At 42.2% G+C, this 27,300-nt stretch overlaps 1 protein-coding gene across 6 annotated transcripts in view; it reads left to right on the forward strand.

Annotated features, from left to right (window-relative positions):
- The window catches only part of trpm3 (transient receptor potential cation channel, subfamily M, member 3), a 561,085-nt gene extending 534,031 nt beyond the window's left edge, over positions 1-27,054 (forward strand). For all 6 annotated transcript variants that reach the window (XM_072588222.1, XM_072588229.1, XM_072588237.1 and 3 more), the window contains 8 exons: positions 1,413-1,553; positions 4,066-4,194; positions 5,174-5,425; positions 9,879-10,053; positions 19,063-19,204; positions 22,926-23,125; positions 24,576-24,708; positions 25,347-27,054. In XM_072588222.1, coding sequence (XP_072444323.1) covers positions 1,413-1,553; positions 4,066-4,194; positions 5,174-5,425; positions 9,879-10,053; positions 19,063-19,204; positions 22,926-23,125; positions 24,576-24,708; positions 25,347-26,826 — 2,652 coding nt within the window. In that variant the 3' untranslated portion in view covers positions 26,827-27,054. The remainder of the gene's footprint in view (positions 1-1,412; positions 1,554-4,065; positions 4,195-5,173; positions 5,426-9,878; positions 10,054-19,062; positions 19,205-22,925; positions 23,126-24,575; positions 24,709-25,346) is intronic.
- The last annotated feature ends 246 nt before the right edge of the window (positions 27,055-27,300 follow it).

Here is a 27,300-nt window from a genome sequence, read left to right on the forward strand (position 1 = left end):
GCCTCTTCCAAGGATGCCCACCTTGAAGAAGTTCTCCTCCTCCCTCTATAAGGGTCTCTGTGAATCTCTCTCACTGCACACCCGGTTGTCTCCTCTGACCTGAAGCTCTTCAGCCATGTCCTGAAGCAGACCTGCTACCACAGCCACATCTCCTTCCGTACACATTCCTGATGAAGAGCTTATGCTCAAAACGTTGACTCTCCTGCTTCTTGGATGCTGCCTGACCTGCTGTGCTTTTCCAGCAACACACTTGTTGACCCTGATCTCCAGCATCTGCCGTCCTCACTTCCTCCCAGCTAAATATAAGCTCTTGAGCCAACTCAACCCAATCGTCTATAAGTTTACATTGTCTGCTGCAATTTTCAGGCACTGAATGTGAGACAGCTTATAGAGTGCTTTCTTTCACCTTTAACAAGATAGCACAAGGATGGTAACAAAGACCCAGATGCTGCGGCCATGTTGAATCTACCAGTTGATTCTGTTGTGAAAGGTGTCAGGATGTTTTTTAATTACATTTTTGAAAACTTTTTTTTGCTTATCCAATTTAAAAATGAAAAGAGATTCTGAGAAGAGAAGGCTTTTACAATTATAGCAAAGACCCAGTTCCAATTTTTAATATCTCATTGCATTTGCAGTCACACTCATGCCTTAAATCCTTTCCGACAATGAGAACAGACAAATCTTTATCATTCCATGGTCAAAGGCCAATGATGTTCAGGTCATTGTGAGTCAAGTGACTGTGTCAGGTCTTGTTGTGATGTTTGTTTTGAGTTTCCTGTCTGTGAATCCTGCTATATTGCCCTTCTCCTCCTTCTCTCACAGTCTCAGCAACAGGGCGCTTACAGGGGGCTGGTCACATGATAGACCCACTTCCTATTTGCAGTCTTACCCCTCTGTGTGACGTCCCAGCTGACATCCCCAATCAGGGGTAACTCCCTGAATATGTTCCTCTAATTCAGAATGAACTGCTGGACGGCTACTAATTGGTCACCCAAAGCTTAATTGGATGAATTGTTACATCAGGGCTGGTACAAGTGGAAATTTCTGTTCCACCTCCCTCAGCCTGCTGAAAACCTCAAAATTCAATCCCAGAATCTCAGAAAAAAATATCCTTTCTCCAAATTGCACCATTTCCTTAAGGGAATGGCTCCCATTGAAGCCAGTGTAGGAAAAGGAGGGGACTCAATTCTCCCAGGTAAATTCAGAGGCTGTTGCTGTTAAATTGCTTATCAACCCTTTACTGATTGCAGGAGTCAGCCTGTTGTCCATATCTATTTTCTCTGAAGCACATCCTGGTTCATTCTTAAAGGGACCATAGCTTACAACATTATCAGTTGCAGTGGTTGACGTTAGTTGTAAAACTGGGCTATTGAAGGCTGAATCTCAGAACTGTCACCTTCTGATACCTTCAGGCAATGCTGGATGGGGTGAATGGAGAATCTGTTCGAAAGAAAAATGAAGAGGAAGTACCAACTGTACATAGAATGATTCCCTTTGGGAGAAAGATTTATGAATTTTATAATGCTCCAATTGTCAAGTTCTGGTTTCACACGGTAAGCAACAGAACGCACGCTTGATTTCAGACTGTCCAATAACAGGGAATTCACACATTGATAGACATTGACAATTCCTTGGCAACAGTCAAGGCCCAGGTGCATGGAGCTTTTTGAAGGGATCATTAGTCAAAAGTAACATAAGTTGGCCAATTTAAATCAAATCCAATCAATAGCAGAAGGTGGACTGTTAACTAAATGGCAGTATTTCTGAGTCCTATACATGTCAATCACACTGAAATCTGCTTTCCTCAGCTGGCTATGTTCAACAATTGTTTTTTTAAAAAGTCACTTACAGGAGGCAGGCAACATTGCTCAGTCTATTATTTATTGGCCAGCCCTTGAGAATGTCTTAAGTAGCAGTTTTCTTGAACCACTACAGTCCACATGGTATAAGTGTACCCACAGTGCGGCGGGGAAAGGAAGTGCAGCTTTTTAATCGCTTAATGATGAAAGAATAGCTGGTAAGTGTCCAGGTTAGAACGATGTCTGTGACTTGGAGGTGGACATGAAGGTGGTGGTTTCCCATGTGACTGCTGCCCTGCTTTTCTAGATGAAGGACATTGTGGGGTCCTTATTGCTTTTTAATAGCCTGACCAAAACTTCTGATTTACTAGATTAGATAATATCAGTATCTCATGCTACAGTCAGCTCAGACACATATGTAGGATTCTTTACTTTTCTAGATCGTTCTGGTTATCTGCAACCATAATCATCTGCAAAAGTACAATCTACATTTAATTAATTCCTTCAACACATCAATCAAACCAAGGTGAATCACAGGCGAGAGGTATATGCTCCGGTTCAGTGGAAGACTTAGGAGAGATTAAAAAGCATGCATTGAAGAGATAACCTTTATAAGCATGAAGGAAGGGAACAAAGGTGAAAAATACTATGGAGAGAGTGTAAAGCCAATCTGACAAAATACAAACAGAGAAAACAAAACAGAAGGGAAAAAGGTCACTGAGCTATACTTGCTAGAAATTATGTACATTCAGATTTAGGGACCTGTTTCCTGCAAATAAAAGGAACATGTTCAAGCTTTTTGTCTTTTCTGAATTACCAGAGAGCTTAGGAAGACTGTACTTCCCTTTACTGTCTCCGTGGCAGCACCTCAGCCAATCAGAATCAACTTACTAACCAATTTGACATTTGAAATTTGGCATTTGTGAGAGTGACTGTGCTTGGCATCAAGGCCCCATTTTACCAAGTGTGGCATTAAGGAACCTTATGAAAAACTAGGTGATCAGGGGAAAGCTTTCTAGTAGCCAGTGTTATGCCTGGCACAAAGAAAAATAATTGTGGTTGTTGGCCGCCAGTCAGCTTAGTTCCAGGACATCTCTGCAGGAGTTCCTCAGGGTAGTGCCCTGAGCCCAACCATCTTCACCTGCATCATCAATAACCTACCATCCATCATAAAGACAGAAATGGGGATGTTCGCTGATGATTACACAATGTTCGCAACTCTGTGGATACTGAAGTGTCCAGCAAGAGCTGGACATTACCTGAGTTTAGGCTGGCAAGTAGCAAGTAAATTTAATTACACATAAGGGCCAGGCAATGACTAGCTCAATCAAAAGAAAATCTGGTCATCAAATCTTGACATTGAATGGCATCACAATTATTGAATACCACACTATTTATGTCATGGGGTTACCGTTAATCAGAAACTGAACTGGACTCACCATAGCATGACTGTGACTACAAGAGTAAGTCAAGGGATGAGAATTTTGCAGTGAGTAACTCACCTCCTGACTCCTCAAAGCCTGCCTACAGGCACACGTCAGGAGTATGATGGAAAATTCCCCACTCACCTGGATGAATACAGCCCAAAAACACTCAACAAGCTTGACACCATCCAAGACAAATGACTGGCTCCTCATCCACAAAGATTCATTCCCCCAACACCAACACTCAGTAGCAAGTGTGTACCATCTACAAATGTATTGCAAAAATTCACCAAAGCTCCTTAGATATCACCTTCCAAACCCGCAGCCATCAACAAGAGCAGCAGTTACACTCCACCACTTGCAAACTCCCCTCCAAGCCACCCCCCAACCTAACGTGGAAATAAATCACCATTGCTTCAGTATGACTGAGTGAAAATCCTGGAACTCCCTCCCTAACAGCAGTGTGGGGGTACCTGCAGTACATGGACTACAGTTGTTGAAGAGGTCAACTCACCATCACCTTCTTGAGGGCAACTAGGGAGGGGTAATAAATGCTGGTCCAGTCAGTGACATCCACATCTATGACTGGAGTGGAGGTGGGGTAGGAGAAAGACATGAGCCAGACCATGAAAGGAATGTCTCTCATGGGCTACCTTACCCCCCCCCCCCCCCAACCAACTCTTAACACTACAATCTCAAATGAATAACCATTGAAAGCTTTGTGGACTAACCTTGTGGCTTGCCCCTTCCTCCAAATAATGAAGATATCAATGCCATTTAGCTGTCCTGAATGTCAGCCAAGGTTTTGCTGATTACATTAAGTTGTGTTTTCCATCAAACAGTTGGCGTACTTTGGCTACCTGATGCTTTTTAACTACATTGTTTTGGTGAAGATGGACCGATGGCCATCAGTGCAGGAATGGATCGTCATATCTTATATCTTCACACTTGGCATAGAGAAGATGCGAGAGGTAAGATGTTCTGAACAGCAAAATATAAAGTGTGTTCAAGCCATCCATGAGTTTGCCATGAGCCTGTGCTTACAGTCAAGGAGATCGTAGGACAGGTGACTAGAAGAGGCAGATTTTAAGGAGCATTTTGAAGAGAGAAAGATGGAGAGGTTTATGGAGGGAATTCCAGAGCATCAGAGTCGCTGCAGCAGAAGGAATGGCTGCCATTGCTGGAGTGGTATAGATTGGAGCTGGAGAAAAGGGTAAGGGTAAGGATATGTAAAGGTATTGAACTCAAGGTTGAGAGTCCACTGTCTCTACTTCATTTCTTCACACTTACTTCCAGGTAATGAGCAGAGGAGATCATGGAACCTCACACCGTGCGGCAGGTGAAACACTAACTTGATTAAATGCAGACAGAGACACTTTCTAAGTTGTTGAGGTTGTTAATTATATATTAATTCGACTTAATAGTAGGTGGGTCTTAACCAGCTATCTACCAACAAGAACAGACTGGCCCTCTGTGGCACAGTGATAGTGTCCCTGAACAAGGCTAGCATTTTTTGCCCATCCCTAATTGACCTCGAACTGAGTGATGTTTTTCACAGATTAGTTAAGAGTCAATGACATTGCTGTGGGTCTGAAGCCACATGTAGGCCACACTAGTTAAGGATGGCAGATTTCCTTCTCTAAAGGGCATTAGTGAACAAGACGGGTTTTTATGACAACCAGTGATAGATGCATGGCACCATCAATCAGAATAGCTTTGAATTCCAGGTTTATTTAATATTAATTAATCTACTGTGCTGGGAATTGAACCTGTGTCCTTGGGTGTTATCTGGCCTTGATGGATATCATTGATGTTACCACGACATCACCATCTCTCCCCATGTGTGCCCTCTTAGTTAGTAGAGCCAGTTCAACAATGCCCAACCCAAATGCTTGTACTCATTCCTTTGGTCTTTTCCACTGAATTGATACAGTAATTTGACTTGTTCAGATCCTGATGTCAGAACCTGGGAAATTGTTGCAGAAGGTGAAGGTCTGGCTGCAGGAGTACTGGAATATCACGGATCTCATGGCTATCCTGCTATTTTCTGTTGGGATGGTGCTACGCCTGCAAGAGCAGCCGTACATGAGCTACGGCCGGGTTATCTACTGCGTCAACATCATTTACTGGTACATTCGCCTATTAGACATCTTCGGGGTCAACAAGTATCTGGGGCCTTATGTCATGATGATTGGAAAAATGGTAAGATGAATAAGCTACTTAATCGAAGCAAAATGTTGCAGGTGCAAGAAATCTGAAATATAAAATCAAGTGTTGGAAACACTCAGCAGGTCAGGCAGCATCTGTGGAGAGAGAAACAGAGTTGGTGCTTTAGGTCAATGATCTTTCATTGGAACTGGCACAAGTACAAGATATAATGGTGTTTGAGGCAGTACAGAGGCAGTGAAAGAGACTGGGATATGGAAGAATGGAAGAGAAAGTCCGTGACAGGACAGAAGGCAAAACACACAATGGGTCAAGTAAAAGGTCATAGGACAAACAAACGAAAGATGGGCTGAGTGAGGTATAAATTATAACAGCAAAATCATTATTGCCAAGTGAAAAAATGGCAATGCTTATAGAACAATGAACAAAGAAAATTTACAGCCCAGGAACAGGCCATTCGGCCCTCCAAGCCTGAGCCGATCCAAATGTGCTGTCTAAACCTTTCAGTCAACTCCTAAGCATTTGTATCCCTCTGCTCCCCACCTACTCATGCATTTCTCCAGACACATCTTAAATGAATCTACCGTGCCTGCCTCTACCACCTCAGCTGGCAACATGTTCCAGATGCTCACCACCCTCTGTGTGAAGTACTTGCCGTGTGTATCCCCCTTAAACTTTCCACCTCTCACCTTGAAAGCATGACCTCTCTTTATTGAATCCTTCACCCTGGGAAAAAGCGTGTCTCTATCCACGCTGTCTATACCCTTCATGATTTTGTAAACCTCAATCAGGTTCCCCCTCAATCTCCTTTTTTCAAGTGAAAATAAACCTAACCTACTTAACCTTTCTTCATAGATAGCACCTTCCATATCAGGCAACATCCTTGTAAACCTTCTCTGCACCCTCTCCAAAGCATCCACATCCTTCTGGTAATGTGGCGACCAGAACTGTACACAGTATTCTAAATGCGGCCGAACCAATGTCATATACAATTTTAACATGACTTGCCAGCTCTTATACTCAATACCCTGTCCAATGAAGGCAAGCATACTATATGCCTTCTTGACCACTCTATCCACCTGACAGCAACCTTCAGAGTACAATGGATGTGCATTCCCAGATCTCTCTGCCCATCAACATTTCCCAAAGCTCTTCCATTCATTGTATAATTCACTCTAGAATTAGACTTGCCTAAATGCATCACCACACATTTGTCTGGATTGAAGGCCATCTGCCACTTTTCTGCCCAACTCTCCAGTCTACCTATACCCTCCTGTATTCTCTGACAGTCCCTTATGCTTTCTGCCACTCCACCAATCTTTGTATCATCTGCAAACTTGCTGATCATACCACCAGTGCCCTCTTCTAGATCATTTATGTATATTACAAACAACAGTGGCCCCAATACTGACCCCTATGGACCACCACTGGTCACCTTTCTCCATTTTGAGAAACTCCCTTCAACTACTACTCTGTCTCCTGTTGCTCAACCAGTTCTTTATCCACCTAGCTAGAACATCCTGCACACCATGTGACTTCACTTTCTCCATTAGTCTACAATGGGGAACCTTATCAAACGCCTTACTAAAGTCCATGTATATGACATCAACAACCCTTCCTTCATCTGTCAACTTGGTCACTTCCTCGAAGAACTGAGATCAGAGATGATTGAACTCAGAGTGAGGTATGGAAGGCTGCAGAGTGTCATAAGGAAGGTGAAGTGCTATTCCTCTAAGTTTATTATAAGCAGCATTGTAATAGTATAGAAGGTTAAGGACAAATTTCAAATTTGGCTCAAAAACAACAAAATCTATCAAACTATAATTATCAGAAAAAAACTAAAACTAGTTTTTGTTCTAGATAGGAGAAAACAGAGTGGTGACTTAATCATTAAAATTCTGAAGGGGATTGATAGGGGTCATCACAGAAGATGCTTCCATTTCTGAGAGAGACCAAAAGTAGGGCCCGTAATTATTCACCAATAAAACAAAAAGATAACTCAGGAGAATCATCTTCACCCAGGGAGTGGTGAGAAAGACACACTGGCTGCCACAGCGTGTAACTGAAATGAAGAGCATAGAAGCAGGTAAGGGGAAGTTTGATAAAGATATGATTGTTATACTGAGGGATGAGCTGAGGTAAAATGGGAGGAGACTTATATCGAGCAGCAACAACAGTGTGGAGCAGTTAGGCTGAATGGTCTGTTTCTGTACTGTAATTTCTATGTTATTATATAGATGCATGAGACTTGAAAAATTTAAGTTACTTATAAATAGTCATTGTAAACTTCCCTGAAGGAACCATAATATGTCATTAAAAGCCATGTTATTTAGATTTTTTGATTGATTTATCCACTTAACGTACTTCAGAAAAACTACTTTGAAGTTGGAGAAAGTGCACTGCAAATTCACCAGAATTAGGTCCAAGCCAAAGAATTATGGTGACTGGTTGCACAAGCAATGCTCATACGCCTTCAAGTTTAGGTAACTAAGGTGATCAAATTAAAGTTTCAAAGATGAATATAAGCAATCATGGAATCCTTACAATGTGGAAGCAGGTAATTCAGCCCATCAAGTCCACACCGGCCTCTGAAGAGCATCTCACTCAGATCCACATCCCTATCTTATCCCTGCATCTAATCCACCTAGTCTGCAGATCTCTAGACACTGTGGGCAATCCACCTAACCTGCATATCTTTGGACTGTGGGAGGAAACCAGAATTAACCCAAGCGGACAAGGGGAGAACATGCACGCTCCACATAGACAGTCACCCAAGGCTGGAATTGAACCTGGGTTCCTAGTACTGTGAGGCAGCAGTACTAACCACTGAGCCATCGTGCCACCCCTTGAAGCCACTGTGCCTCCCCTAGTAGAGAATAGTAAGAAAGATAGAAATTTCCTCTGGTTGTACAGTCAAAAACAAGGGAGTACAACATGTTCCACATGATAAAGGTATGACTGACTGGCTAGCCAGCATGTATTGCCCATCCCTGATTCTCTGGGCCATTTCAGAGGGCAGTTAAGTGTCAACCACATCACTGCGAGTCTAGACTTGAGTGTAGGCCAAACCAGGCTAGGTTTGATGATTTCCTTCACTAAAGGATATTAATGAATCAGATGAGTTTCTAAGACAATTGTTACCCGATCACTAGCTTTTTAAAATTTCAATCTTTTATTGAATTCAAAGTCACCACTGCCACAGCGGGATTGAACCCATCTTTTGAGGAAATTAGCCTGGGGGTCTGGATTATTGGTCTAGCAGCATTGCCACTGCCTCCCCTGAGATACATTTTGAACCCATCTCGTCAAAACATTAACCAAGGACTCTGAATGATCAGTTCAGTGATTTTGCTATTACATCACTACACTAGTTAGGCTAGTCTGGAGTGATATTAGGAAGGACTTCTGCCCACAAATGAGAGTTAAATCTGGAACTCTAGCCCTTACAATGATTAATCAGAATTAGAATTAGATTTTATTGTCACATGTAGTCAAGTACAAAAGTACAGGAGTATAGTGAACAGTGTGTAATGTCGCCACACACGATGCCATCTTAGGTATGAAGTACTTAGATATAAATCTTAGATACTAAAATAGATTAGGTACAAAAACAGAGAAACAGAGAAAAAAAGCTAACAATTCTACATTACAGTTCTTCCTTGTAAGAGTTAGAAAAATAAAGAAATAAGGTTAAAAGATAAATATTACAGTCCCTCTATAGCCTGCAAACGCCCCACGCTGGGGGCTTTTAAGATTTCAAAATGATAATAGATTTTTTTTTGTGGGACAATGGTTTGAAGGTTTGCGGAGCAAAAGCAGGTTGTGTGAATTAAAATTAAAATCAATCATGACCTCATTGAATAGTGGACAAGGTTTGAGGGTCTGAAGTTCTTGTATTCTTCTCTGGCCTCAAATGTTATTTCCAAATTACTAGTTAACTTGGGAATGAAATTTTGATTCTGTGCCATGTCTTTCCATCAACAATGTTCTTCAGTTTTATAAACTGAATTCTAGATTCCCAAAGTGAGTTCAGAAGGTCAATGAAATGGTTTATTTTACAAATAAAGAAAAATATTTGTTTTTCTGTAATGTTTTCTTTCCATAAAAGATTAAGGTGTTTCCTAATTAACATATTCATAACTATTTAAGGTGTCAATAGGATAGTTAAAGTATTTCCTCTACGAACATATTCGTATAAAAGGACATAACCTTAAAATTAGGGCTGGGTTGATCAAGCACTTCTTCACATTAAAGATGGTGGAAATCTGGAATCTGTCTGCTGAACGGACAGAGACAATGGAAAATTACAAAACTGCAATTGTTAGATTTTTTGGCCACACCAGAACGTTAGAGGTTACAGGATGAAGGCAGGTAGTAAAGCTAAGATACAGATCACCCAGGATCCAACTGAATAGTGGAATAGACTTGAGGGGCTGAATGGCCTCTGGATGTTCCTATATTGCTAACCTTGCCTCCCTTTATCTCGCAGATGATTGACATGATGTATTTTGTGATCATCATGCTAGTGATATTAATGAGCTTCGGAGTAGCACGACAAGCAATACTTCACCCCAACGAAGATCCTTCTTGGAGGCTAGCGAGGAACATTTTCTACATGCCCTACTGGATGATATATGGAGAAGTGTTTGCTGACCAGATTGATCGTGAGTGCGCATGGGTAATCATGGCTTGAGTAGGGGGACATGGGGAGCTCACAATACAAACTTACTCTGGAAGTCTCAATCATGGACCAGATTTTAGGAAAACAAGTTTGCATTACATCCTTCTGAAACCCATTGTATCTGAAATATTAATCTATGCTTGAGAAGATAGCACTGCCTGAAAAAATATATATTTTCATTAGCCTGTTCAGAGTTGCTATCTCACACCTCTGGAGCAGGTGGGACTTAAACTGGGCCCCCCCGGTCCAGGGGCAAGAACTCTGCCAGTGCACCACAAGAGGGCCCTAAAATCAGATGGTTTCTTATTCATTCGAGTGAGACCATTACCTGACAGCATTATTGGAATGGGTCCAAATTCAGACTGAAAATGAACTAGTGGTATCATTAGCCCACCGAGAACAACACCTATTCGCACTTATATGACACCTGCAACAGAATAAAAGTGCACTGCACATGTGTGATTAACAAACAAGTTTTAATACATGGACGGACATAAAGGTCAAAAGTTCAGCTAATGAGATAGGTTAAGGAGCATCTTCAGGGAGGGGACTGAGGCAGAGAGATTTCGGGAGAGTTTCTCAAGTTTTGGGCACAGGCTACTGAAGGCACTAACACCAACTGTGGCACAATTAAAATTGGAGATGCACAGGAGATGGAAATTGGAGGGGTGGAGCTATTTTAGAAAGCTTGAGGGCTGGAGGAAATTGCATAGATAAGGAGGAGCAAAAACATGAAGTGTATTGAAAACAAAGATGACGATAATAAACTTTATTCGATTCTTCATAACCTATTCAATGTACCACTAGCATATAGGAATGAGCTGGTAAGGCTCCAAATACAATTTTAACCCTCCCTTCCCCCCACACAGTGTTCCCTCGAAGCCGCACAGCAGTGATAACTATCTATGCTGCTTGGCATGCCCCGATGCCATTTCCATCATTGACTTCCGGTTTCAGAAGTTGTTGCATCATATGGATCTGGGAGATCTGCGCAAAAAAGAAATGAATTAGAGGGAATGTAGCCCATAAAATATCTATAGGACAGGATTAAAAGGGTTAAAATATCGCAAAAGGTTGTGTAGAAAAGACTGGTATTCCTTCAAGTACTATGCTGTAACTCAGGTCTGTTAGATAATGACAGGATTTGGTAAGGTAGAGAAATTTCATCTGTTTCTTCTGATGGGAGAGTCTGTGGTCATACACATTCAATTAAAACTCACTCATTTAGGGTGATGTTAGGAAGCACTTCTTCACGAAGACAATTGGAAATCTGAAACTCTCACACCTCTGAAAAAATGTGCTATCTGAAGGCTGAGGGCCAATTGAAGAGATTGCGACAAAGTGTATTAAGAATTACAGAAACATGGTGAGTAAAATAGAGTTTAGATATAGAATTGCATAATCCAGTCAAAAAGCAGCAACAACATAGAATAGATATAATCAGGCACATGGTCTCCTGTCATTGAACCATGCTATAGGTAACCTCGAGGGGCTAAATGGACAAGAATGAGGCAGTTGAACATAAGGGCTTATGTTACTAATCAATTGGTTTCAAGGTTCAGGATATGACCCAGAAATGCAAACTTACTGTTTTTGGAATTGACATTTATTCACACTGAGTTGTATCTTTTTCTTTTGGCTTTCTCATATAGTTTGAAGTTATTTGTTCCAATTTAATTTTTTGGTTTCTTTTCCCCTTTATTATTTTACACCTTCCTTGCACTGTGAACTGTCAGCATGTTGGATTCGATATTCATCCAGCGAAAAGCTCATCATTATTTAGGTTGGTTGAATCACTTTTATGTTTCTCCATGTTTAATATCCTATTTCATGAAACACTGCTGGATTATGATTTTGAATTTGAATCTGTAAACTCTGCTGGACAAGTAAACATTCTGAACTAATTGCGAGCTGTCTGGGTCCTGAGTAGTTCATTGCATATGTAACGAATTTAATCTTTTTAACGTGTTAGCCCAGCACAGTGGGAGCACTCTTATAGTGCCTTTCACAAGTATAAGATGTCCCAGTGGAATATGTGGCGCAGTCAATTTACACACTGCAGTAACTGGATAAACTGTTGGTTTTTTTTTTAATTGATGCTGGCAAAGGGGTAAATGACAGTCAGTTCCCCAGGAAGAACTTCAAAGCGCATTTGTGAAATAGCAACCATGAGAATTTTTTTTACATCCACCTGAAAGTTTTGGTGGCTAATTAAGAAAGGAGGGTGATACATGGTGCAAGAGGAACACTGATTTCTGGTTGTCCATTTACAGGAAGGATATTATTAAGCTGGAGGGGGTTCAGAAGAGATTTACCAGGATGTTGCCAGGTATAGAAGGTTTGAGTTGTAAAGAAAGGCTGGATAGGCCTAGGACTTTTTCACTGAAGCAAGGAGGTTAAGAGGAGACCTTACAGAAGTTTATAAAATAATGATGGATATCGATAGAGCTAATGGGAGTAGTCTTTTCCCTAGAATGGGAGATTTCAAGACTAGGGGGCACATTTTTAAGGTGAGGGGAAAGAGATTTTAAAAAGACGTGAGGGACATTTTTTTTTACACAGAGAATGATCCGCATGTGGAATGAACTTCCTGAGGAAGTGGCGGATCTGGATACAATTACAACATTTTAAAGACATTTGGATAGGTACATGAATAAGAAAGGTTTGGAAGGATACGGACCAGGAGCAGGCAGGTGGGTCTAGATTATTTTGGGATTATGTTCGGCATGGACAGGTTGACCCGAAGGGTCTGTTTCCGTGCTGTACGACTCTATCACTCTCCTGCTCCAGTTCAGCATGAAGGTGACCCTCAGTTGATTGGTTAATCTCAAAACCGAATGGACTTCCTGAAGATAAGATCTGTGGCCTTCCCAGCAGACAAGATGACCTTCATGACAAGATGGCGGAAAACTGAGCCAGCTCTTGGTCTTGTCATGTAGTCTTGAGGAGTCTTATGTTAACTGAGGTCTCAAAGAAGAGAGAGAGGGGATTGGAGGCTTAGGTTGGGGAAGTGGCTACAAGGGAATGAGATTCTGCTTCCTGAGAAGACACTTCTCATTGGAAGTCAAACTGGTGTTTCAGCATTGGGTTAGGCAATGTTTACATTTGGAGATGAATCTTCAATTCTTGAAAGTTCCAAGGCAGTGCTGGAAGATTGGGAACCCCACTGTCAAGAGAAATGGGGCCAACTTTGGGGAATGCTGGCAATGATCACAGCTTGAACTTCCGGGAGTGAGGCAAGAGGGTTTTTTTAAAATATTAGAAGGTGGTGACTGTCCCTTACTGATACACACATGTCCCTATCCCTTTAGCCCCAACCTTTGTCCCATGAACCACAGTAGAATCCAATGATGGAGACAATTGACATGGAGCTCCCAGTCTTCACACTGGAATGTGACACCTAATCCCTGCCACAGGTAGTCAGAGACCTGCTTCTACATGTGGTTTTCTACAAGATGTACTGCAGCAATTCGCCAAGGGTCCTTCAATAACTTCTCCAAAACCTGCAAATTCTCCTCCAAGATACTCACTATCCTAACTTGGAAACGTATCGCTATTCCCTAATTATCACTGGATCTAAATCCTGGAACTCCCTCACCAATAGCACTGTGGGTGTCCTCACTTCAGATTGACTACCTCAGTTCAAGAAGAAGCTCACGGGAGCAAGGGATGGGCAATAAATATTGGCCGACTTAGTCAATACCTGATTGCACATACTCAACTGAGGTAACTTGATTTAAACATGTCTTAATGTGGTTGACAACTTCCAACTTGAAGATCAAGACTATCAGTTAACAATCTGTTACACCTTCTGCATAAAGCACCATTTGATTTGTGTAGTATATTGATTGTTACAGACTAATGATCCCTTGTTTCCCTAAGCTATATCAGAGCCCTACTTCTCAGCTGCACAGTAATATGGCTCAATTCAAGCACAAGACTTTCTTTAGATTCAGGTTACTGACAAATTGGTATAAGTGTTGAATAAATTTTGTATCCAACATAAATTATATTCAAAAGGGACAAGATTGCAATGCAAAGTAATGTTCTGACAAAGCTTATGGGTTTCTTGAGAAACATTTCATGCATCATATTCACCAGAACTCTACTGTGTTGTATTTTATTGCAAATTCCAATAATTGTTTATGGAAACATTTGTTTGAAGTTTAATTATGCATGCAATCTCTTTGACTGATTTCATTTGCTGGGTATTGAAAGGAAGGACTGGGGTGAGGGGGAGATGATTGTACTTAATTTAACCCTGTATTTAACCCTGACTAATCCCCTGGATTTTAGTTCTTAGTATCTATTGTCCCTCCCTTGCATTGCAGATGGTGAAGCAAAGATTCATTCTGATGAGAGGCTGAGTACACTGGGCCTTTATTCTCTGAAGATTAGAAGAATCAGTCATGACCTTATTGAAACAAACAGAATTCTGAAGGGATTTGTTGAGATTGTTTCTGCTCATCACAGAATCTAAAACATGGGCACGCATTGTCAGGATAAGGGGCTAATCTTTTAGACCTGAGATGAGGAGAAATTACTTCACTGAAATGGTAGCAAATCTTTAGAGTGTGCAAGCTCAGAGGGTTTTGGAAACTTCAATATTGAAGGCTTGGATAGACACAGATCTTTGGTCTCTCAGGAATCGAAGAGATAAGGGGAGCAGATAACTGGAGAGCTCAAGATCAACCAGAATCATATCGAATTGGGAGTCCAGGGGATTAGAGCTGAAAGTGTGTTGCTGGAAAAGCGCAGCAGGTCAGGCAGCATCCAAGGGGCAGGAGAATCGACGTTTCGGGCATGAGCCCTTCTTCTTCAGGAATTATTCGGGCTCATGCCCGAAACGTCGATTCTCCTGCTCCTTGGATGCTGCCTGACCTGCTGCGCTTTTCCAGCAACACATTTTCAGCTCTGATCTCCAGCATCTGCAGTCCTCACTTAATCCAGGGGATTAGACAAGGTTAAAAACTCTGTATATTAATTTCCCCGACATCCCCAGTCCTTCCTTTCAATGCCCAGCAAATGAAATCAGTCAAAGAGATTGCATGCATAATTAGATTTCAAACAAATATTTCCATAAATGACTATTAGAATTTGCAATAAAATAAACACGGAAAAGTTCTGAAAATATGATGCATAGATCCCTGAAATGTTGGGAAGCAGACTTGATGGGCTGAATGGGAGTACTTGCTGCTCGTGTCTCTTGTGTTCTCCCATGAGGTGAGGAAGGTTGCAAGAGAAGATAGGGTTGGATGGCTGATAGAGATTAGGGGAGTGGTGGTTAGTAATGATGCTCCAACTATTATGGCATAGGATAGCCTCACTGAACTAAGTGACTTTTTAAAATTGTATTAATGTTTAAAAATACAGTACTTTATTTTCTTGTTCTTTTAACATTGAACCCTATAGTATATGGAAATTGATGCATTTTCCAGCTGTGTTTTTAAATAATCAGCATGACAATATTCCACCTTTTTTTAAAGTCATCCCACTTTAAATCTTTATTTGCAAATTAAATATTCTTTCAGGTAGCAGAATGGAAATTTCACCTTCCTTCTATATTGTTACTATTCAATGTATCTTAGAGAGAGATTTAGTTGAAGCATCCAATTTTGGGAGAGTAAATAAGGAGGAACTGGTTCCATTGACAAGAGGGCCATTAACTGGAGGACACTGATTTAAGATACATTATGAACTAACCAGTAGGAGGTGGGGAGACTGAGGGATTTGTTTTAAGTTATATTTGTGAAATGCATTGCCTGAAGGTAGTGGAAGCACTTTAAACAATAATGCTCCGAAGGGAATTATTTTAGGAAAGCAAATTACAGGACAATTTGGAGAACAAGGGGTGAACGACAAACTTTAAAATACTTTTAGAGAGCTGGTATAAGCACAATGGATTGAATGGCTGCCTTTTCTAGCATACAATTGTCGTTGTCGCGGTGCTAAAAGCAATTCACTGAGGTTGTTGCTGTGAATATTTAACTCATGGTTCTTGTACTTTAGAATGCAAGTTATAGGTTTAGAATATGATTTTTAGTGTTGGGAGTTAAAGTCTTTAACTGAAGAAAATAGCATGAGTGCAATGAATGCAAGCATAGAGTCTATTAGCCTCAAAAGGCTGGGCCTGTTTGGCATAAAGAGGTTATTATCTGAGAAGGTAAAGGTCAAGTTGATGATGCTGTTTCTTTAACAAGGTCATGTTGACCTTGGTTTTTCTCTCAAAGGGGTTGTAAATGCAGAGCCTCTGGGAGGTCTGTTTTTTATGGGTTTTAGGGGCCAGTTTGATTATAGCTGACAAATATTGTCTTAGGAAAAAGGCTTTTAAGTTAGAAAAAACTTGTAAAATGAAAGGGGAGTGTGGCCAGTTCTACCAGTTGAGCTCCTCTCTGGTTTGGTTTGGTTTTAGCAGTCTGGCTGTTCACTGAAAGCAGTCAGTCAGTTTTGAGACTGCTGTTCGTAGAAACAGTGACATGAAAGAAGGTGTTCCATGCTGAATCTCTCTGCCATCTCTCTCTCCTGGAAGACTTTGTGTTTGATTTTACCTTTTTTGCCAAGGAATGTTTATGGGGATTGTTGCAAGTATCTGGAACAGCATCATTCAGTTGGGATAGTCTGTTGGGTTTTAAAAGAAGTAAGTTATTCTGTATTCTGTTCTCTTGTGTCTGTGTTTCTTTTGGTAATCTTGTAAATAAATTGTGTTTTGTTTAAAACTATGTGGTTGGGCTGCATCACTCCTGGAATATCCACATTCCACCTACTTAAAACAGCTAGAAAGGTTAGGGTCCGGGCTATTTTCTTGAAATGTTTTGAGGAGGGTCTGGGCTGGTCCATAACATACAGTAATTATAATGCCGGCCTTTCGAAATTGCCAGACCACTCAAAGAAATTGCAGTTTAAAAGGTAGCCAAAATGTTTTGGTTTAGTAAAGTGACAAAAGAAAGGTAAAATCAGAAAATAGCAGGTGTATTTAGTTAACTGCAGAGCTGGGGACATGATGTCTTGCCTTGTAAAGCCAGGAAATTCGGAGATGGTTTCGATTTGGGATTTCAGACTCACATTCATTCAATACCATTCAGTAAAACCCATTTCATTAATAAGATCAAAGAAGAATTTGTAATTAAGGGATAACTAAATTAAAAGTCAGTTTGATTATAGCCCAACAAGGTTTAGTCATCATGGGAGTGAATGGAGCTGAGGAAAGTGTTCTGGTTTCAATTTCTCTGGGTGTTTGCTTGGAGAGTTTTTTGTTGTAATTTAGATCTTGTGTGATTTGCAGCTTCCAGAGATAGGTTAACCAAAGTAAGTGACAGGTAGACCTGCACTGAAAGCAGAATAAAACACTGACATCATCATTGACCATGTGAAAAGTGGATGAGGCTTAATCTCAGCTTTAATCTTGTGGGGAACATAAACTAGTGGGAGAATCTACAGTGGACCTCACATATTACAAAAGGAACTTAGCAATCAAATTAGTTGGACGCATTGGAAAAATAACCAGAGAAAAGGACTAAGACCTCCATAGTCAAGAGGTGGGGATAAAGGTTTATCCCTGAGAAATAGATGGAGCTGGGAACTGTAACATACTCAGGGGTGGTCTCAACAAAAGTAAATAACTTAGATTGATGTGCCTTCTAAAAGATTTCTTGGGGAACTAAGAAGTAACCCTGATTGCATAACATATGTCATTGAGAAAGTGAGGACTGCAGATGCTGGAGATCAGAGCTGAAAATGTGTTGCTGGAAAAGTGCAGCAGATCAGGCAGCATCCAAGGAGCAGGACAATCAACGTTTCGGGCATCAGCCCTTCTTCAGGAGGGCTTATGCCCAAAACATCGATTCTCCTGTTCCTTGGATGCTGCCTGACCTGCTGCGCTTTTCCAGCAACACATTTTCAGCTAACATATGTCGTTATAAACCATAATTGTTAATAGTGCTTATTTGATTATTTTACCAACAAAGACATTTGTTTTGCTTAAAAATAATTAAATCATGTCACTCAATTCTGTTTCTTTTTAAATGTTAGTCGTTCCTAACTCCATCATAATAGTGTAGAGGTGATTTATTAGAAAGATTGCAGGGATGAAGGATGCCAGTTATTTGGATGGACCCCTGGAGAAATTGGAATCAAAACAGAATGTGCTGCAAATACTCAGCAGGTCTGGAAGCATCTGTGGAGAGAGAAATAGAGATAGAATTTCAGGTCAATAACCTTTCACTAGAACTGAACTGGAAAGGCTGAAGTTGTACTCTTTTAAAGAATCCCGGGCATCACAAGCAAAAATAGTTTTATGCATTGGTTAGGATTTGGAATGTACTGTTGGACTACAGGAATATAGGGAAAAGACAGCGATTGGAACTAATTGGACTACTACATGAAAGAGCCAGAACAGAAATGATGGGCTGAGTGGCTACCTTTCATGCACTTCTCTTTTATAATTTTATGATTCACCCATGAGAATAATTGCGAGGAGAAAATAAGGAAGGAGATTTGTAGACATAGACTCAACAAATTTTGAAGCTGAGATTCCACTGGTGAGCACATCCAGCAGAGCTGGAATGTAATGATGTTACACGAGATTCCTTAATGGTTAACCTCCCCCTTCTGGCTACGCTCCTGCTCCCTCCACTCTGTGTGTATAATGGGCCCTCCTATCTTTATGCTACTGCAAAAAGAGGTGTGCAGTCAAAGAGTGCCAGGTTTCAAGGGGGGAACAATCTATGTCCGTGCTCCTTTCCCTTTTCTGTATAAATTGTTGCTTCCTTTGAAATCTTGTATCTGTCTCAATGAGTGCAAGGTAGAAATCTTTGACACCAATGTCTCCGTCATAAACAATACCCAACTCCTGCGTAACAAAGTAAACTATTCTATATCTTCCTCACACAAGTTAAACTACCAGTGGGAAACCACTGCAGTCACAGCTGTATCAATACACAAAGTCCCAGCAACAATCTTCATTCTGTTATTATGTCTTTTCTATTTCTTTTAGCTCCGTGTGGGGCTGGTTTGACAGAAGATGGTAAACGTCTGCCACCTTGCATAACTGGAGCATGGATCATTCCGGCTATAATGGCCTGTTACCTCTTAGTTGCCAATATTCTACTGGTGAATCTCCTTATAGCAGTGTTCAAGTGAGTACTGGGCTACAAACAATGCAAGGGAAAAAGAAAAGTAACACTCAAACGCAAAAAAATAAAATTATACTATGGGTGATGTAAAGGAATTCTTTCAGTTATAGCCTCAAAGGTTCTTTAGCAATATTTTTTTCCTACCTCCATGCATTCTTGATGAACTCAGAGTACATGCAAGGGAACTTATCCACCCAGCGGCAGCAGCTCATGGATTTTACACATTTATAGATACTCCTGAGGCAACTTCACCCCCTCCTCACCTCTCCACCACCAGAGTCCACACCCTGGTATGGTCTTATAACGGCAGATTGGAGGCTACTGATACTCCTTTCTCTTCTCCATCACCCTAGCATCGAGTCGCTGGGATGTGATGTCCACAGACCATTCTGTAGATAGGATCCACAATGACGCTAACATCTGTGCCCAGCAAGACTTTTAAATGTTCACAGTGCTGTAGAAGGCTCGTCCATTCTGAAGTGCCCTTGGTGTACCCCATCGGCTTCACCAGCAGCCACCTCTCCAGTGGAGCTGTCTGCCTGATATCCCTCTGAAAACTCCTTATCACCTCCACGTTCCCTGGTCTACCCACTCTCCTTACTTTGGACAAGGTGGTGGGTTTTGATTGGCCGTATTCTGGATAGACGGCACATGACCTCCTAGCATAGATACTTGCATGTTCCAGATCTGGATTTTTTGGTAGATAATATAATATAACAAGGGACATCCCAAAACATTTCACTGCAAAGTGTGGTTACTGTTGGAAAATCAGTATAGCAATGTGGGATTGACCAGATCATTTGTTTTTCATAATTTCAATGGAGGGATTAATATTGGCTAGGACACTGGGAACAATTCCCTGATTTTCTTGAAAGTCTGCCATAGGATCCCGTATGTCCTTGACAGTTTGGACAGTGAGATGGGGGAGTGGAGCTGATTCTTAACAGAACTTAAGGAAGTGTCATTGTTGGTGTGTTTTATAGAGCTCTACTTGTGCTAACTTCCCAAACTCACCTCATTAACTATGTATTATGTCCCCTTGGAATCCCTCTTGCCATATTCTCCCACTTGGTACAGGCGGGACATCCCAGAATTCCTGGTGATGTTACCAACTTTAAAGTTTAGCCAGTCAAGTACTCGAGCCCATATCTGGTTTGTTTTATTTGCCCTGGACAAATTGGACAGAGGATAGTTAGCTCCCTTCTCCCTCCCGTTTTGCTGGCAGGTAGATGGGGTTGGGAGGTGGTGTTAAGTTGGTGGCACGTGCAGTGCTGCCCATCGATCATGCCCTGAAATGTTGGTGACTGATGGAGATCTGAAGGAGCAAGCAGTGAGCTGGAGTCAGCAGTTTACCCTCTGACTTTTATGTCAGGAATTGACACTGTGTAGTTTCTTATGGGAGAACAGGAAACCACATAACAATGATTAGATTAGAGCACCCGGAGGAAACCCATGCAGATACAGCGAGAATGTGCAAACTCTGCACAGACAGTTGCCCGAGGCTAGAATTGACCCTAGGACCCTGGCGCTGTGAGGCTGCAGTGCTGACCACTAAGCCACCGAGCCGCCCACCCAATAAGGCAAGTTGATGTATTAATAAGGTCGTTAATGCTTGCTAATGTACAATATAGCATCTTATCTTGCTGTTCAACCACTTGGTTGGAAAAATGGGAGTCCTTGCTCTCAATAGCAGAAAGCTATGCACCGCTGATCTCTCAAAATTTTCACAACTTCCTTGCTAATGCCAATGTTATATATATGTGAAGGTTCTACCCAGAGTCCCAGTTTAACTTCAAAACTGAAAGACAGCACTTCCAACATTGCAGTACTCCCTCAGCATTGTGTTTCAGCCCAGGTTATGCATTCAAGTCACTGGAATGGGACTGAAACACACAAACTCAGATTCAGAGCACAGGGTGCCACCAGCAGACATTTGCATATTAAAACTTCACAAAAAGACATCTGAATAGAATCCTCAAACTTGATGACCTTCTTTTCCACGATAGGGGTCAGCGTGGGAATCCACCTTTCACACAATTGTTGAAGTGTTTATGCTGGGATGTTATGTGATGCACATGGCTGTGGAGAAAGCTTATTGTTTGAAACTGACCATAAATGAATACAGCAACAAGATATAGTAAACTTCACAAAAAGGGACCATTCGTTAGCCTCTTGGAAATGGCTATCTCATCAGTCCCTTTCAGAGTCATAGAGTCATGCAGCACAGAAACAGAACCTTCAGTCCAACCAGTTCATGCCAAACACAATCCCAAACTAAACTCATCCCACTTGCCTGCTCCTGGCCCATATGTCTCCAAACTTTCCTTTTCATTTATCCAAATATCCTTTTAAATATTGTAATTGTGGCCACATCCACCACTTTCTCAGGAAGTTCATTCCACATTTGAATCACCCTCTGTGTAAAACATTTGCCCCTCATGTCTTTTTTAAATCTCTCTCCTCTTACCTGAACAATGTGCACCCTAGTCTTAAAATACCCATCCTAGGGAAAAGGCAGCGACCACTAACTATTTATAACCCTCATTATTTTATAAATTTCTCTGCATTTTCCTCATAACTCAATGAATGGCTCCCCTTAAAATATTTATCCAATTCCTTTTTGCAAATTGCTATTCAATTTGTCAACTGCCTGTATAAAAGTACTCTCCTTATCTTCCTCAGATTATTTTGCCAATTATCTTAGATCTGTGGCCCTGTTTCCACCAACCCTTCTATCATTGGAAATGGTTTCTCTTTACATATTCTGTCAAAACCCATCACACTAGGGCTACAGAAAGCAGAACAATTAAATAACAAAGTCTATAATTAGCCTTTTCCAACTATATACTTTTGGCAGAAATTTTGTTTCTGCCTGTAATCATTAACATTGGATTGAGGATATAGAAATCTTCAAGTTAGCAGAAAGATGAGACCATCACTTTGTTAGGTTGTACTGAACTTGCACTTTGACCCCAGAGGTGACAGTGTACCATTGTACCACTGGGCTGTTTTTAACTTCCTCCTCCTCCTCATCCTCCTTCAATCCCTTGAATGTGAAAGATTGAAGGATGATCTCATTGTCTAAAGGGATCATTGAAAGACTTGATACTATAAATAGAGAGAAACGACTTCCTTTGGTAAATGGAGCTCAAAACCAATAAACAGGTCTTACAGGCTGTTCAGAAGTAATGTTAGGAAGCAGTTCTTCACATGAACTTTAGTGGAAATCTGGAGTTCTCTTGGTGGGGATCAATTGAAAATTTAAAATTAGACAGCTTTATTTTATGTTGGGTAAAATATTAAGATTTACAAAACCAGGGCAGATGGATAGAGTTAAGATATAGTTCAAGTATTATCCAATGGAATTGCAGAATAAGCTGAAGGGTCGAATGGACTCTTTCTGTTCTCATGTACTGATACTTCCTTTGTTTTTTTTCTTCATCTTACAATTTTCCACCCAGCTCTCCCTTTAGCATTTTTTTGCAACATTGGGATGTTTCACCAGCTATCCACTTTCCACACAATGAAACTTAAATGAAACAAAATTAAATGGATCTTAATTCTTCCCTGTAGCTCTTGTCCTTTTTACTAAAAGCTTTGCTTCTTGACAAGGTGCTCTGTGAAAACAACAACAGTCTTATCTCAGTACAGTGAATGAGGAAGCCCCAGTTTTGTTTGACATTGTGGCTCAATTTTGTTTTCTAATTCCTTCTTGCCTTCGCAGCAACACATTTTTTGAAGTCAAATCGATATCGAACCAAGTTTGGAAGTTTCAACGATACCAGCTGATTATGACCTTCCATGAGAGACCTGTCCTGCCTCCTCCACTAATCACTTTCAGTCACATGACCATGGTCTGCCAACTTATTTGCTGCCGCTGGAGGAAGCAGGAGACTGAACAGGAGGATAAAGATTATGGACTTAGTAAGTAACTTCTGCACCAGCAATGGCTGTTCCATGTCAGGGCTCCTGTTTTTGCTTAGCTAATCCACTTTGGTAACAAGTAAAATCAGCAACTAGGACATAATTTATTGTGACCTTAGAATGTGCATTTGGCAGCAAGATCCCCACCCCAACATGGGATCTTGGATACATTAAAGTGAGATCATGTCTTAAGACTAAGGCCACAGTTTGGTCTCCAGCCACTCTGGTGGACTCCCACTGCAGTTGCCAGATGTATACATACGGCGACACAGTGGCTCAGTGGTTTGGGCGGCTTGGTGGCACAGTGGTTAGCACTGCTGCCTCAGCACTAGGGACCCAGGTTCAATTCCAGCCTCAGGCGACTGTCTGTGTGGAGTTTGCACATTCTCCCCGTGTCTGCGTGGATTTCCTCCTACAAAGATGCTAACTTGCCCATGCTGTTCAGGGATGTATAGGTTAGGTGCATTAGTCAGGGGAAATAGGAGGGGGGGGGGAATGTGTCTGAGTGGGATACTCTTCGGAGGGTCAGTTTGAACTTGTAGGGCCAAATGGCCTGTTTCCAATAGATGTGTGAGGTAACCAAATAGAGATCTCTCGAAACCACAGTGTTAATTCTGGAAGTGAAACTTGCTACCATAAGGAATAGTTGAGGTGAATAGTATACATGTATTTAAGAGGAATTTAGATCAAAACATGTGGGAAAACTGAATACAAAGAGTCACTGATAGGATGAGATGAAGTGATGTGGGACGATGCTCATGTGTAACATAAACATTGGCATGTACTTGATGGGTTGTTTTGATTTGTAAAATTCTATTGTATTCTATTAATAGCCATGGCTTTTTGATTCTTCATTCCTATGGCCTGTTTTAGCATGCTTCCAAATGAAAAAATGTATTTTGAACTATCACAGTACCATGGCAGTATAAAATGAACTAATTTTAAAATGTGCCCAACCAAACTAATATACTTGTATCAGGCTACATAGAGTGATGCCTACAAGTCTGGACCAGCACAGAGATGAATGACAAGCTAATTTACCCAATCACTAATGTAAGTGACTGGGATTTATTTAACACACAACTTGCATTTTGTAAAAATACGATTCATGCTCTTCACTGAAAACTTGCATTTTTTTTCAGGAGACTTTGCTGCCTTTTCAGTGTTGAGTTCTATTGCCCATAATTCAGACATAAGCTATAACTCACTGTTTAAACAGACTCTGTTTGCTGAGCTAGATTCTGTTTACTGTTGACTCCATTTACCATTAAATAAATTGTTTGCCATGAGCTCTGCTCTCTAAGTATTACAATTCACTGGGTCTAGTCGTATTACTAGACACTTGGTTTAAACTTATAGTAGACCATATAACTTATTGATGAGTGTCCACATTTTTACAATAAAACTCATTGATTACTCCTTTCTTTCTTCCAAATCCATTTCTCATCAGAACTCTTCATCACTGAAGATGAACTAAAGAAGCTGCATGACTTTGAGGAGCAGTGCATAGAGGAGTATTTTCGAGAAAAGGATGATATGTTCAACTCTTCAAATGATGAGAGAATCAGGGTCACTGCTGAACGGTGCGTTATCGCCATTTTCACCATCATACATTGACACACCATTTTCAGTTCAGGTTCAGAGGTATTTCAGGGCTCTGTATGTATGTATGTTCAGTTTGTCTGAGATGGGGAAGGGTTAACCAAGCTCTTGATGCTGATCATAATCCTGTTGTCTATCCTAATCTTGTCCCTGTTCCTGACTATAATCCTGCTCTAAATCCTGAACTTGTTCCTGATCCTGACCATAACCCTGCTTTCTATTCTAATACTGTTCCTGATCCTGAATTCGATTCTGATCTAGTCCCTATTCTGGATCTTAATCCTAATATAGATCCTAAATCAGTCCCTGTTCCTGATCTCAGTCCTGTTCTCAATCCTGTTCCTAATCAGTCCCTCTTCCCTACTCATGGTGCTGCAACTCTTTCCCTTTTAAATATTTATTCAGATCCCCTTTAGGAAGTTAATGTTGAATCTGCTTCCCCTGCCCTTTAAGGCAGAGCAATCCAGATTAGGACATCTTTGTTTGCCATTGCCAGTCCTTCAGTTCAGGTTCATATGCTGTTTCTTTCCTGTTGATTTGAAATTATTCTAATGGGGCTAGAAAGAAGGATTCACCAGTTGAGTTATGTTCAGTTTCTGCTCCCTTTTCTCTTGAGCAGGGTCGATAACATGTCAATGAGGTTGGAAGAAGTGAATGAGAGGGAACACTTCATGAAGGCATCCCTGCAGACCATGGATGTCAGGCTGGCACAGTTAGAGGAGGTGACAGGACGCATAGCATCAGCCTTGGAGAGGCTGGCTGGCATGGACAAGGGAGAGTCAGGCAAGGTGAGATCCAGGACTTCCTCGGACTGCACTGACACGGCTTACATCCTGAGGCAGAGCAGCTTCAACAGCCAGGAGGGCAACAGCTACAAGCTCCCAGAATGCGGGGAGCAGGCCGGAGAGGAGCCCATGTCTCCCACATCACCCACCATCACGCCAAGGATGAGGAGCCACTCCTTTTACATGGTGAGCCCCAAGCCTCAGGCAGGGACAGAGCGGACGGAGTTCGCCTTCAAGGAGAGGTCCCTGAGCCTACAGAGGACCAGCAGCTCGCAAATGATGGCGGTGGTGAAGGAGCTGAAACCCGGGCCCCCACCCCCTGAGCCCGTCCCCACCACAGCCCCAGCAGCTGCCTCACCAGATGGGAAAAGACCATCGTCTTGTATCGACATCTACGTCTCAGCCACTGAGAAGGAGGAGGAGGAGGAGGAAGAAGAGAAGCTGGCAGAGAGTTCCCTGAAGGTGCCCACTGGGCTCGGGCCATCTGAAATGATGGTGGTCATGCTTGGCAGCCAGGGCTCTCCTCTAGTGTCCAGCCAGTGGCCAGAAGGGAGTGGGACATACGAGGAGATGTTTATCTCAGACAGCCAGGTGGTAGCCCCAGAGACTGCACTGACAGCTGGGGAGTGCCTGCAGCAGTGGGAGGCTGACCCACCCATGTACCACACCTTGGAGCGCTCCAAGAGCAGCCGCTACCTAGCCGCCTCCAGCATCTACGCGGACGACTCGCCGATGGTCAAGTCGCACAGTTTTGTCTTCCCCTCGCGGAGCTACTACGGCTGCTGCCTGGGCGTTCCTGTCAAAACGACCGAGTACACAAGCATCACCGACTGCATCGACACCCGCTGCGTGTCTGCCCCGCCCCTTGGCATCGAGCACCCACACTTGCCCAGCGGCTCGGCTGGACTGCACTCGGGCAGCCTGGACGAGTTGTGCGCCTCTCACCCGGAGAGGGAGGCCGAGCTCAGCCACCCGAGTTCGGACAACGAGGAGGCCGAGGGAGAGGGCCGGCCGCCAGAGCCACTCTGCAACAACAGCAACCTCCTGGTGTGTGGCCCGGACGCCGTGTCCCCACTGAGCCGCCTGGGCAGGGCCAATAGCTACACCGCCTCAGAGCCCAACGCGCTGGCATCGCATACCAGGAAGAGCTGCTCCATCAGCGGCAGGCTGGACACGCAGTGGAATTCCCTCCGCCTCCAAACCCCATGCCAGCGTGGCCGCCCCTCTGAGCCAGACCAGGGCATCTCCTTGAAGACTCTGTCCAGAACGACGGCTTTCAAAAGTTTCGACAGCAGCAAGCACAGCTTCACATAATGCCACTGCCTCCTCTGTCCTTTTATTGTGGCACAAAATGTTGTACTTGTTTTCCTTCTACCACCCCACCCCCCAACCCCTCTTTGTGAGATTTATTGGCACCTGAACGGTATCCTGTGGCCACCACCATAATCTTGTGTCTTTGAAACACTACCCAAATGTATGTATGCCCCTGATGTGGAGGTGCCTGTATTGGACTGGTGCGGGCAAGGTCAAAAATCACACGACACTGGGTTATTGTCCAACAGGTTTATTTGAAAACACTAGCGTTCGAAGCTTTTGAACGCACCGAAAGCTAGTCTTTTCAATTAAGCCTGCTGGACTTTAACCCAGTGTCATGTGACTTTTCACCGTGTCTACCCTCGGCACAGGTTTCTTCCTTGTCCTGATGTTAAAGGGACTGCATCACCATGTGGGTAATGGAGTAATGTTTCTAAACCTCTGGTAGTCCAGAGTGTTGGCAGGTGTTGCCAA

Source organism: Chiloscyllium punctatum, chromosome 2 (genome assembly GCF_047496795.1).
Source record: "Chiloscyllium punctatum isolate Juve2018m chromosome 2, sChiPun1.3, whole genome shotgun sequence".
Lineage (NCBI taxonomy): Eukaryota > Metazoa > Chordata > Chondrichthyes > Orectolobiformes > Hemiscylliidae > Chiloscyllium > Chiloscyllium punctatum.